This window comes from Sparus aurata, chromosome 13, assembly GCF_900880675.1.
Source record: "Sparus aurata chromosome 13, fSpaAur1.1, whole genome shotgun sequence".
In the NCBI taxonomy this organism is placed as follows: Eukaryota; Metazoa; Chordata; class Actinopteri; order Spariformes; family Sparidae; genus Sparus; species Sparus aurata.
This window is the reverse complement of record NC_044199.1, coordinates 9,475,231-9,487,224: the sequence shown is the minus strand read 5'-3', so window position 1 is coordinate 9,487,224 and position 11,994 is coordinate 9,475,231. Positions and strand designations below refer to the sequence as shown.

At 42.2% G+C, this 11,994-nt stretch overlaps 1 protein-coding gene across 4 annotated transcripts; it reads left to right on the top strand.

Moving 5' to 3' along the window:
- The first annotated feature begins 2,005 nt into the window (after positions 1–2,005).
- On the top strand, positions 2,006–11,611 carry dpf2 (double PHD fingers 2). Of its 4 annotated transcripts, none has more exons than XM_030437364.1 (12): positions 2,006–2,115; positions 3,611–3,771; positions 4,071–4,178; positions 4,345–4,523; positions 4,613–4,705; positions 5,092–5,170; positions 5,620–5,661; positions 7,574–7,711; positions 7,807–7,938; positions 8,025–8,137; positions 8,227–8,308; positions 9,330–11,611. In XM_030437364.1, exons 1-12 carry the CDS (start codon positions 2,084–2,086, stop codon positions 9,410–9,412), a joined length of 1,242 nt encoding a protein of 413 aa, XP_030293224.1. In that variant the 5' UTR covers positions 2,006–2,083; the 3' UTR covers positions 9,413–11,611. The 4 variants fall into 4 exon arrangements, with proteins under 4 accessions (XP_030293224.1, XP_030293223.1, XP_030293226.1 ...); XM_030437363.1 differs by having other exon boundaries at positions 4,071–4,205; XM_030437366.1 differs by lacking the exon at positions 5,620–5,661.
- Positions 11,612–11,994: the final 383 nt, after the last annotated feature.

The window sequence follows — 11,994 nt, the reverse complement described above, 5'->3', positions numbered from 1 at the left end:
GATGGACATAGTTAACAGATGGTTTGTCTTCACTTTTATTGATATTAAACAACAGTTGCTTAACACTAAAAGAAACTTCACTTAAACCATCCATGACGATGTTGGAAAGATACCCGCTGCAGTGCTGCCTTTAAAAATGAATTAATGATGCAACTGCAGCGAATGAGGTCAAGGATGATGGAGCAACGTAACAGCAGGTAATGATGAATCAGTGGATGCTGGGAAGGATGATGTGATCTAAAGAGTGAAACCCTGAGTGAAACCTGAAACCAGAAACCTGAGCCTGAATTTCACCACGGTGGCTTTAATCTCTGTGCAGGCCTACAAGGCCAAAATGCATCCAGCCTTCATATTTCGTCAAAATTTAGAGAATTAAGTCAAGAAATAGGGGTTAATCTGGATCAACCTGTAACAATTGTTTTTTAACTGACATCTTGGTTATTTAGTTTATCCCACAACCATAAGTTAGTTGGTACATAAGTAAAGAATTAAAACCGCCATGCTAAAAAGTAGAGCTACTAGCCTAGGCTCAGCAAGGTAGCAGAAGCTGATTATGATTCTAGTGGAATTAATGATCTAATGTGGTTACACTACTTTTAAATCACAGTTATTGTAAATTCACATATTTTATAGATATTTCAAGTTAAGTTATCATTGAAATAGTAAATTGAAAAAATGATGGTTTATGTCAATATTTTTTGCTGTGAATAAATTGGTGTAATACGAGATAAAATAAACGCATTACATCCTATCCATCTGTTCATCCAGCCGGTAAGAATACTCCAACGTCAGCTTCCTCTGGAGTTACTGCTCTCAGATCGTGTGCTGGAGGTTGAAAAAAAATGAGGAGGGGATGACGACGATGGTCATAGACCTCAGAAAATAACGAGCCAGCAGGATAACAAGTTTATATTGAGGGCAGGGTGTAGGAGTGAACATCTCCTCCACATAGCTGAACGCAGTCTGTGCAGTTTAAATACGAGATAAACTACAACTAGGAGGAGGTCTAAAGGTCTGTGTGTGTTTGGAGCAGGGGTGTGTGGACATTAAACTGCCTAGTCTTCCTTTACATTTTTTGTTGCTATTATGTAAAGATTTGTAAATATGAAAAGTGCTAAATTAAGTTTATGTGGATGAAGGTTCTCAGTCATATAGGACACGGTGACCCTAAGTGCTGTATTGGAGGGCAACTGGACTTGTTTCAGTGCCTTGAAGACGTTTCACCGCTCATCCAAGAGGCTTTTTCAGCGCATACTTAACTAGAGGGGAGCAGGATTTTAAGCTCTGTTAAACACCTGGGCTCACCCAGCCCTAGCTGGTTTGACTCACAAGTGGCCCTAAGGTCTCTGAAACTCAGGAGGACACTCCCACACAGAGGTTAAAGGCCTGAAACTCCCCTCCAGTTAGTTGGAACTGAAGAAGCCTCTTGGGTGAGAGGTGAAACATCCTCAAGAAACTCCAAGAGGGGCGTTGTTTAGGTCAGTGGGTAGACGGGGCGTCCCATGTACAGAGGCTTTGTCCTTGCTGCAGCGGACCAGGGTTCGAGTCCCAGCCTGGGGCCCTTTGCTGCGTGTCACTCCCCCTCTCTCTCAACCTGTTCCCTGTCACTTCTGCAGCTGTTCTATCAAAAAGGCCAAAAATATATTTAAAAAAAACCCTGAAAGCCCAGTCGCCTACAATATGGCACTTGAAATAAATTAAGTTTACTTTTATTAATATATATTATGCAATCAAAGGTGCAGATGTATGCTTTGTTAGTGCCTTTTTTTTTTGATAATGTAAGGGCTATATTTCAAAGAAGATGTAAAGTTTTTAGTCAGTAAAAGTTACCACATATTAAAGAAAAGAGAGGGCGGAAATATTATTTTATCTGTTATTATCTTACTGGTTTATACACATCTTCATGAGTGGCAGAACATATTTGAACAGAGGCTTGCAGAGGGCTATGATGAAATATCTAGCAATAGTACGACACCTCCACCACTAGAGGGCGCCAGGTGTCAGGTTCCTGCCCTGTCTGCCTTCGAGCCCTGACGGAGGGCGCACAGTACCCACACCTACTTTCCCCGTGTAATAAAGCAAGATGGCAGCTGTTGTTGAGAATGTTGTCAAACTGTAAGTGTTGGGACTTTTCTACACACCTTACACCTGGCTACTTGACACACGCAGCGGTCACTTGACAGCGGCGGTGTGCTCACACGCACACTGGCCGTGTCTGTAGCTAGCTTAGCAACATTTTCCACTGACTTAGTGAGGTTAGCCAACGTTGTCGGACCGTCGTGTGTGTTCACATCCTGGAATGGAAGTCTAAGTTAGCAGTCACGCAGATGACGTTTTCCGAAACATGAATCACGAGTCCGTGTAATAGAACATGCGTCATTTTGGCGATAAATGTATTTTAACAGGTGATACGGTCACTTGTTGTTGTCTTTCTAGCCTAACGGCTACCGCGGCGCTAACGTCAGTGAAGTGGAGCAGCTAGGTGGCTCGCACGCTAACAGGCTAAAGAGAGTGGGGTTGTGGTTGTTGGCGCAGGCTGGCGTGCTGTGGCGACCGGCCAGACATAGTTGAGAATGAATGAAAGACTGGCCTTGAAGACCACTCTTCTAATGTCGGGACCCCGGAGGTCACAGCAGCTGTAGCTATCACATTTCTAGGTCACATAGCAACTCTTTGGAAGTGTGAGGTGAAAAGTTTCAACGAGCTGCACCCGTTTGTACCGAAACGTCCCGTTCCCGTTTGTCACCTTGTGTAGGTGCTCAGGTGGTCGATGTGAGGTGTTTTACGGTAATCACAGGCCTCTAGTAACCATGGTAACATGGAAACACTTAAACTTACCAGACATCTTGTTACATAAGTTATACAGGTTTTCTTCTAAACTTTGCTTCTTGGACTTCCCTTATTGGTTATATGTGTCACTTTGGGCAATCTCATCGATTGAATGTTGTCTAAGAAACTTAAAACTATAGTGTCTCTGTAGACTACACTACCAAGAATAATGTCGAAAACATTTGCATACAAATGTATATTTGATTTTTTTTAGGTTTTACATAATCATGTAGAGTTATTATGTCTCGAGTTGTTATATTACAATATCTGTTGTTATAAGTCTAACAGCTGCATCAAACCTTTGTACAACTAGACGGTATACTTGCAGCTCTCTCATCAAGTATCAACTGTGCTGTTGCGTCTGATGCACAGACTGTTTGTTTTTATTCCCTCTATTCCTCGCCACTCAGGGATTTAAAGGTCTCTGCCATGAGACTGTTAGTCTCAGGAGATGCAGTGCTTAGCGTTTCCTAAAAGGCAATAAGCGCCCAGCACAGTTTGAGTGTATTTATGTTGAAAACACAGCATGCTTGTGTCTGTTCTGCTGACTACCGAGCTCTCTCTTGTTGTTGATGCACCAACAAAAGAGCTCCTGCTGTTGCACTCGCACTAATGATTTAGTCTGAAGTACAAAGACATTGTCCAAGAGTTTGTCTGGTGCTTTTCTGAGGTGGCGGCCCTCGTCGGAGCAAAACAGCAGGCTTTGAACAAAACTGACGGATAGGGTTGAAAGTTTGAAGACTAAATACTCTCCGCCTGCCTCTGGTCTTTGTTGTGTCAGGCTGGGAGAGCAGTACTACAGGGATGCCATGGAGCAGTGTCACAACTACAATGCCAGGCTGTGTGCTGAGAGGAGCGTTCGTATGCCGTTCATCGACTCTCAGACAGGTGTAGCTCAGAGCAACTGCTACATTTGGATGGAGAAGAGACACAGGGGACCAGGTGAGTCGTAGAGTGCACTGTAAGCCTCCTGCCAGGATCATTTTTTAAAATGTTTTTAGTAACTAAGAATTGATTCAGGAACCAAGTTCTACAGTTGAAATGTATTGGTCTATACGTGTTTTTAATAGTTACTGAATGGATTAAAGATGATGGGTATGTACCAGTGTTTAAAATATGCATCTCCATTTTGAGGAAACAGGTGTAGATTTTCTTTCCCAATAGGCTGTCAAAAACCTGTCAAGTTCTGCATTAAAATAGGATCAGTTTTAAGTAGCTGGGTCTCTTCTGGCATCCCTCAGGCATGGCTCCAGGGCAGCTGTACACCTACCCATCCAGGAGGTGGAGGAAGAAACGGCGATGTCATCCCCCAGAGGACCCTCGTCTTATCTTCCCGCCTGTCAAGTCAGGTACCAGCACATCATCTGGATTAACAGGTCAACGTTTAAAGAAAAAACACACTCACTATAGAATGTTAAACTTTCCAGAAAAACTGTAAGACGTCATCACTTTTTTATGTTGATGAGTGTTTTGCTTTCTGGCTGTTGTCTTAACTATTGTGTGTTGTGTTCATAGAGGCAGATATAGGACTGAAGAAAGATGCTCTGTTGTCAGCGGATGGCAGCAGCCTGGAGGCCTTGCTGAAGGGCGACTCACTGGAAAAGCGGATGCCTGCAGAGATCCGAGGGTCCGAGGACGATTCGAACCAGAGCGACTACACCGGAAGCATCAACCCCGCTTCTCGGATCAGAAAGGTTCTTGTTTAGAGCATAAAGTCAAGAAAATGATTTGACTAACACGTATTCGCCTCCTTTTTTCTAATTGCGTCATTGCCTCAACTTAGAGAATCCTCGAGCCAGACGACTACCTGGATGACCTGGACGATGAAGACTACGAGGAAGACACGCCTAAAAGAAGAGGCAAAGGGAAGGGGAAGGTAAGCAAAGGGTCCATCTGCGGGCTCGTAGTTAAAGATGTTATATTTTGTTGTGCTTTCAATGCAGGTAATCATCATTCTTTGCCTCATAGTTGCTAAAAATTATATGTCTTGCACTGTAAATATCAAATATTTCTTTTCATGCACTGTCATAAATGACAAAGTCTTGGGGTTTTGGACCGTTGATTGGACAGAAGAAGCAATTGTAAAGACCTTTTTGGAGCTCTGGGAAATTATGATGAACATTTTTCACGATTTCAACGTTTTATAGACTAACCAATTGTGATAATAATTGGCAGGCGACACTGACAATAATTGTTAGTTGCGGGCCTAATCCCTCTCTGAGTGAGAGTGTGTGTTGACTCAATTGATGTCTCTGTGTTCAGGGTCGAGGAGTGAGCAGCACCCGAAAGAAGCTGGATACAGCTGCACTGGAGGACAGAGACAAGCCGTACGCCTGTGACAGTGAGTCCTGATGGGGGAGAGTAGAGCATGACTACAAATGTTAACAGCTGTAGCGTTTGTAATCTTATCAGGAAAGTCTTTATCGCTTCCCTTTTCATCTTCTACCCTTTCTCTTGATGTAAACCATCGTCTCTCTGCTCTCTGTTACAATTCCATTACCTATATATGTAAAGCTAGTCTGTACTTTTTTTTGTTTGTCATTGGGATATCATACATTTCCTTAATTTCAATCTTTCCATGGGTAGAGTGGGGGCGTTTCCTCCACTTCTTGGGTGTTGTCAGACTGTGTATCTGTACTGCTTGATGTGTTTGTTCCTCTTTTGTAAAGCATTTTCACTTTCAGCTGCAGCTCTCAGTAGGGTGGCGCCGACTGACTGATCCTCTGTCGGTCTATGAGCCTATTTCTCTGAGCCTCTGCCTGTTCTCTCTTTTCTCCATCTCTCTTTCAGACACTATCAAACAAAAGCATATTTCAAAACCTTCTGAACGAGGTATATTTCTCTCATTCCTTTTTTTTTTACTCCAGTCTGATTTGTCTTTTGTCCCCACTGCCTGTTGTTATTTTTCTGTCAAGTAGATTTGCTCTCTGTGTAGTTCAGTTCATAGGATGACTGTTTTGTTCAGCGCAATTAGAGTAGGTCAAGATGTTATTCTACACCCCTAGTTCAACGTAATCTGACAAAGATGTGAACTGTTTCGGCTTAGCTGTGGCCCATGAAAAGTAATTTTTTCCCCGTTAGTCTGGCCCTGAACTTTCTCCAGGTTTAGATAAGCTAGACGCCGGAGCCTGCTGCTGTTTTCTTCACTCTGTGCTTCATCTTTTGTCCTGCTACTTAATGTGTGCAATTGGACTGCATTACTGTTTTCTTTCCTTGCCTTTTTTCCCCTTTACTCCTCTCCACCACCTCTCCACCACCTCTGCACCCTGTGAAGTTTCAGTTCACGTTCCTTGTTTTAGAATGATCAGCTGCTTTGGTTTTGAGTCAGTTTGATGCCTGTTTAACCTTTTTGAGGGAGTATTTTTTTTTTATATTTTCCTGCCACTGCACACAATCACCTGGCATGTGACCATCTGACTCCGTCTTGCCCTGGAGAAAATTGTCCCTAATAGTCCTTGAAGAGAAAAGCCTTTTGAGGAAGTGAAAAAGAGAGAAAGCATGGAAGTGAAAGAAGAAGTACTTTGTCTTTGGGTGTTATCTCATGACAAACCTCATACACCCCGGAGGCAAACAACACAGCTGCATCTTTGTCGTCCTTAAAGCCAGTAAATCCTCCTTACACAGTCCCACTGGCTTCTCTTACTGATTAATAGACTATAAATTCAGATCAAAAAACAGAGGTCATGTACACTCAAGTGCATTATTTATTAGTTCATTTCCGTGGAGTGTAGTCATGACTCCAACTCTGCTGTGGCAGCGCTCATCTTAAATGAAGAAGCAAAAACAGTTGTTGTAAAGGTCACACACCTCTGCAGTTACCCAGCGTCTCATTAACTAACTGCAGATGTGTAGAATGTATGGTGGCTGCCATCTTATCTTAAAAACGTGGCTACCACAGAGATCGTTGTGAGGATGCACGTGATTGTCTCACAGCATGTTTTTCATTCTCCCAAACTTCTTCATCATTCTTCATGTATCATGTGTGTGGTGAGCCGGATGTAAAAAAAAAAAGTAGGATATCAAATGAACGTGTTTGGTCGTAAAACTGATTTTCCTGCTGTTGTGAAATTGTACCACCATGTCTTAAAGGAGTATACCGTAAATTAGACTGTTAAAAAAAGATAAAAATGCAGCAGAACCAGAGATGTTTATGACTTATTCATTTTACACATTCCTCTTCCTTATCAAAACCTTGTTGCCACATTACCCGCGATGCAACTCGGCTGCTAACAGCTCAGTTGAAGAGAGCTGTGCTAGTAGCAGCTACGGTAGCTTCAAGGCCAGCAGCATCATGCAGAGCCGAGGAGCCGGTTTCAGAGCTGGGAAATTTAAAGCCACAGATCTAATAATATGAACATATAAAATAAGATTATCAGCTTTGTCTGTATGGGCTTTGAAGTCTAGGAAAGGTCATTATGGATATCCTGGAGCCTGATCTTGTACAGTATATACAATCCTATCTGAAGCTGGAAACTGTAGGGCTTTGGCGGACATTTTCAGAGAATTTAGCGAGTCCAACAGCTCTAACTAAAGTCCTTGTGTCATCAAAAATGCCACTAAATACAAAAAGCAGGACAATAGAAATCAGCTGTGCTATCTTATGGTCAGAAGTAAAAATGCAAAATAGCATCAAAAAGATAGAGTCCACCTTTCTATGAGTCCCCCCTTTTACTCTGCACACCCTGAGCTTGACTAATGTATTCTTTGTTTTCATACATGTTGTGTTTTCTGGTTTTGGTGGCAGTCTGTGGGAAGCGCTACAAGAACCGTCCCGGCCTGAGCTATCACTACGCCCACTCCCACCTGGCCGAGGAGGAGGGTGAGGAGAAGGAAGAAATAGAGATTCCTGAGCCTGCCCTGCCGGTGCCCGACGAGCCGAAAAGTAAGAGACGAGCCAACGTCGCAGAGATTTCCCAGTTAAACATAGAAGCTGAACGCTGACATTCTCTGGGTGTTTTTTTTTATCTTGTTTCTCAGCTCCAAAGAAAGGCCCAGATGGTCTTGCGTTGCCTAATAATTACTGTGACTTCTGCCTGGGAGACTCCAAAACCAATCATAAGACGGGCCAGTCAGAAGAGCTGGTGTCCTGCTCCGACTGCGGACGCTCAGGTGCGTTAAAGAAAGATCAACAGAGCAGCAATAGGAGAAAAAAAAACTGCTGAGATGTGAAGTAATAAACGTCATTCTGCCCACAGGCCACCCCTCCTGCCTGCAGTTCACTCCCGTTATGATGGCCGCCGTGAAGACATACCGCTGGCAGTGCATAGAGTGCAAGTGCTGCAACATGTGCGGCACTTCAGAGAATGATGTGAGTTTACCCACGTTCAGATGTTGTTTTTATCTTTTTTGCACTAAAGTCTGAGTCATTAAGTGTTCTTGTTGTCACATTTCCGGCAGGATCAGCTTCTGTTCTGCGATGACTGCGACAGAGGCTACCACATGTATTGTCTCAACCCACCCATGTCTGAACCACCAGAGGGTAAGTTCGCCACATGTGGTCTACTTAACTGTTAAAAAAAAACTGAGAAAAGGAATGTAACAATAGCAAAATGTGTGATCATTTTGGCTTGTTGTTTGATTTAAGGCTCAGAGAAAGAGAAAGAAAATCTGCAGCACTTATTCAGCCTTATTTGTAGGATCCCTAATAAATTAGTTGCATAATTTTTCCACCAAATATTTGCGTGTGTATGCTGTACTTAAAACTGTAAATCAGACATTGATTCCTTCTCCCATTGCCAGTAAATGTATTTGCCTTGCTGTCTTTTTTTCTGTTGCGCCATTTTCAACGCCACAAACCTGTTGAACATCAGTAGAAAGCAGCTTGGAGGCCAGTGAGTCTAGCTGTCCTTACACAAAGCCCAATATTCTGATTTTAATTCGTTTAAAAGTATAAGAATATAAATGTTCCATACAAGCACCTCAATCAGAAGAAACGGGCCCAAACAGAACAAAATTTAAGTTGGTTGTAGAGGGGTAGTTCAAAACTTTCCATAAACTGATCAAAATAAAAACAATCCCATGTAATCATACCACCTGATTATGTGATGTGACATATGCTTCTCCACTTCTTCAAAGGTGACCCCTATTAATCCCATCCCATGTAAACAGTTGACCCAAAATTGTTATTCGGAATGAAGAAATATTGTGAACGTGGCTAATGTTACAGTGCTAACTGTTCTATATCTTTGACTCAAAACTCTCTTTGATTGAAAAGTATTCAAATGCTAACGCCAAGAATATCAGCACGCTTTATAGCATTGCACCTGAAAAGGAGCGTTTCCATCACTGCCAATCAGACCTGTAGCCAATAAACACCTGTGATTACTGGAGTCATTTTACTCTGGAATTAATTCTGACTGCACCCTTTCCCACTGAAGAAAAAGTCCAGATGTAAGTGAGTTTTTTTTCCAGTGTGAAAAGGGGTTATATGTACTGTAGCACCTGCTGTCGGCTCATGGACAAACATCTTAACAGATTTTCTGTTATTTTTTTCCACTAAGGGAGCTGGAGCTGTCATCTATGTCTGGACCTGTTGAAAGACAAGGCATCCATATACCAGAACCAGAACGCCCCACCATCGTGATGGTCACCACTCCCCTGCACACACTCATCACTCGACTGTCCTGCAGCTGTATGGTTTACCCTTCAAGTCGAGCTGACCGCGGAGGGAGTGTGTTCAGAACTGACAATAAATGGTGAAAAGGGAAGTATCCCTTAACCAACTGGCCTCACTTAGCTTCAGATATGACTGTTGCACAGTTCCAAGCTCAGATTCAGACCCTCTTTGCCACATATTTGAGAAGTTCTAAATTTACAAGATAAGATACACATCTTAAAGAGCCACAATCTGACCTCCTGTTCAGGTTTTTTACACACACGCCTACACAATGTTGCTAAAACCTTCGCTATCCTGCAATCCACTGATTTTATGACTAGAGCAGAAACAGAGCTTGGAATCAAGTAGCATGTCTATGCTTGCTCATCATATAAACAAAAAGAGACATTTTATAATATTTATATATTTCTATGGTATATAATAGTGTTAAGTATGTACAAATTGGAAAAGAAGATTGGTCATGTAATGGTCTTTTTATTAGTGCCCATCTCATCATTATGGAGAAATCCACAACCACATGTTCTTTTATGGCACTGCTGATATTTGGTGATGCACTCGAGAAGAGTCAAAGGGATCTGAGGGGCTGAGACTCTAAATTAATTTCCCATCTCATCCACTGCCACTGGCCACACACGCAACCTTAAAAAAACAACAACAGGAACTATGAATAGAAATCCCGGTGTGCTTGCCAAAGTGGCTCCAAAGGCTGAAGGAGTTCAGGGTCTGCAGGCTGGATGGAGCTGCACAAAGCTCGAGCAGGTGCATAATGTCCATGTTGCATTGAGGCTTTCAGGGCCGCCTTTCACACTTCAGACATGAAGTCACTAATGTTGCGATAATGATTATTCCAGTCAAATTGAAAACAAATCCTACTTGTGTTATCAGCCAGGTAAAGGGATAAAAAGCCTTCTTCGCTGTGTTCTAGCAGTTCGCTGATCATGCACCATATCCGATATCTGTCGATGTTGTGACACCACTAGATTATTTTAATGTAATTGAGGACAATGCGACCTTGCAGATGGTCACTCGCTGACAATGTTAAAGCAATACAAGAGCTCCTGTTGGGCGCCGGGATGACGGGGACTGAGTCACTTTAGGCTCTCTTTGCAGAGAATGTGCGATACTGTAAATTTTCTTTCTCAGAAAATGCTAATACAGATAGAGGATTGTGGCAGCAATTATACACGGATCCAAGGTGTAAAAAAAAAAAAAAAAAAAAAAAGAGATTATAATGTGTAAATGTATAGTCCGGTGGAGGAACAGCTCTTTTTGTTATGGCTTTTGTAGTTTAATTATGTGACCGTTTCCTTCTGTGGCAAGGCTAAAAGAAAAAGTCTGGCTGATTTTACCTCAAACAGAAACAGTATTTAAAGGGTTAAAACATGCTGTTGATGGACGGGACAAAGGCAGCGGGATGAATAGTAATGACAGCTGCAGTGTCTGCTTCAATAACTGCGTATTCTACAGGTAAACAAGTGCATGCTCCGTAAGTGTTTGCACTCTCATATGCTACATAGTCGTCTCAGCGTTAGGTCGGCAGAGGTGTTGGGAAGTGGTGTAATATAAGTGACCATGCTTTCATGTCGTTTTCAATAGCCAACTAACAATTACTAAAGCATTACAGTATAACTCGGTTTATTTTCTCATCACGTTTAAACTTAGTTATTTAGAGACAGTGGCTACTAGAATATTTTGCTGGTTTTTGTATTCATTGGGAGTGTTTGCGTACCTGATGTGTGGGGACATTTTTGGGACTTAAGTGGAGGTTGCCTTCTAGTTAATCCTGCGATCAAGGTTTCACCTGAGCCGATCTCTTCCAAAGCTGAAAAACAAGGAGCAAAGCCCGTAATGTGATTTAAGAGGCAAATTCTGGAGCTACACCTTCAACACTGAAGGGTTAAGTAATGATGGAGCCAGGGTACACCTTTCTAGGCTGCACACAGGAAAGCCATGACGACAAAGGAAGGCCACTTGTTACTATCGGATTATGGATTCCTGGTTTCTGGCTTTGGGAGAGAATTGTTCATGACAGCAGATGTTTAAAACAAGGATCACAGGTTTACATAGCAGGTGAATTCTCTTGGGTTGAACTTTCATTTGGATTGTGATGGAATGTTTTATTGTACGAAATTTGTCTTCAGGAAAATAAAATACTAGGCACTATAACCTGCTGATGTTATTTTCTTTTTTCTTCCTCAATGAGCATTTTAAAACTGAATGATGGTGTAGTATTATAAATAACTCATCTTAAAAGCATGCCATCTCATGAAACCCCCGGCCCCCTTTTTTAAACTAACTGAATTAATCGCATTTTGCTGCACAGTTTTTTTGTTTAATGAAAATTACGAGTCCCCCAAGCCTATGTTCTCCCTTCTTTTCGATATCTTCATGATCCCGCTAGCTCACATTCTGGAAAATTACATCACCTTTAACTATAATGACGCAGGCTCTGTACACATTTTTAGAATAATATCAAAATAGCATTGGGCATACCCCAAGGCCCTATTCTCTGGCCTCTTGTATTCAAAATCTACATCCTCCCACTAACT

Excerpts from the sequence above, each read along its gene's own strand:
- dpf2 (XM_030437363.1), top strand. The coding sequence starts at position 2,084 with ATGGCAGCTGTTGTTGAGAATGTTGTCAAACT. Across the intron at positions 5,171-5,619 it reads CAAGCCGTACGCCTGTGACA|ACACTATCAAACAAAAGCAT; the intron begins GTGAGTCCTGAT and ends TCTCTCTTTCAG. Across the intron at positions 7,939-8,024 it reads CTCCGACTGCGGACGCTCAG|GCCACCCCTCCTGCCTGCAG; the intron begins GTGCGTTAAAGA and ends TTCTGCCCACAG.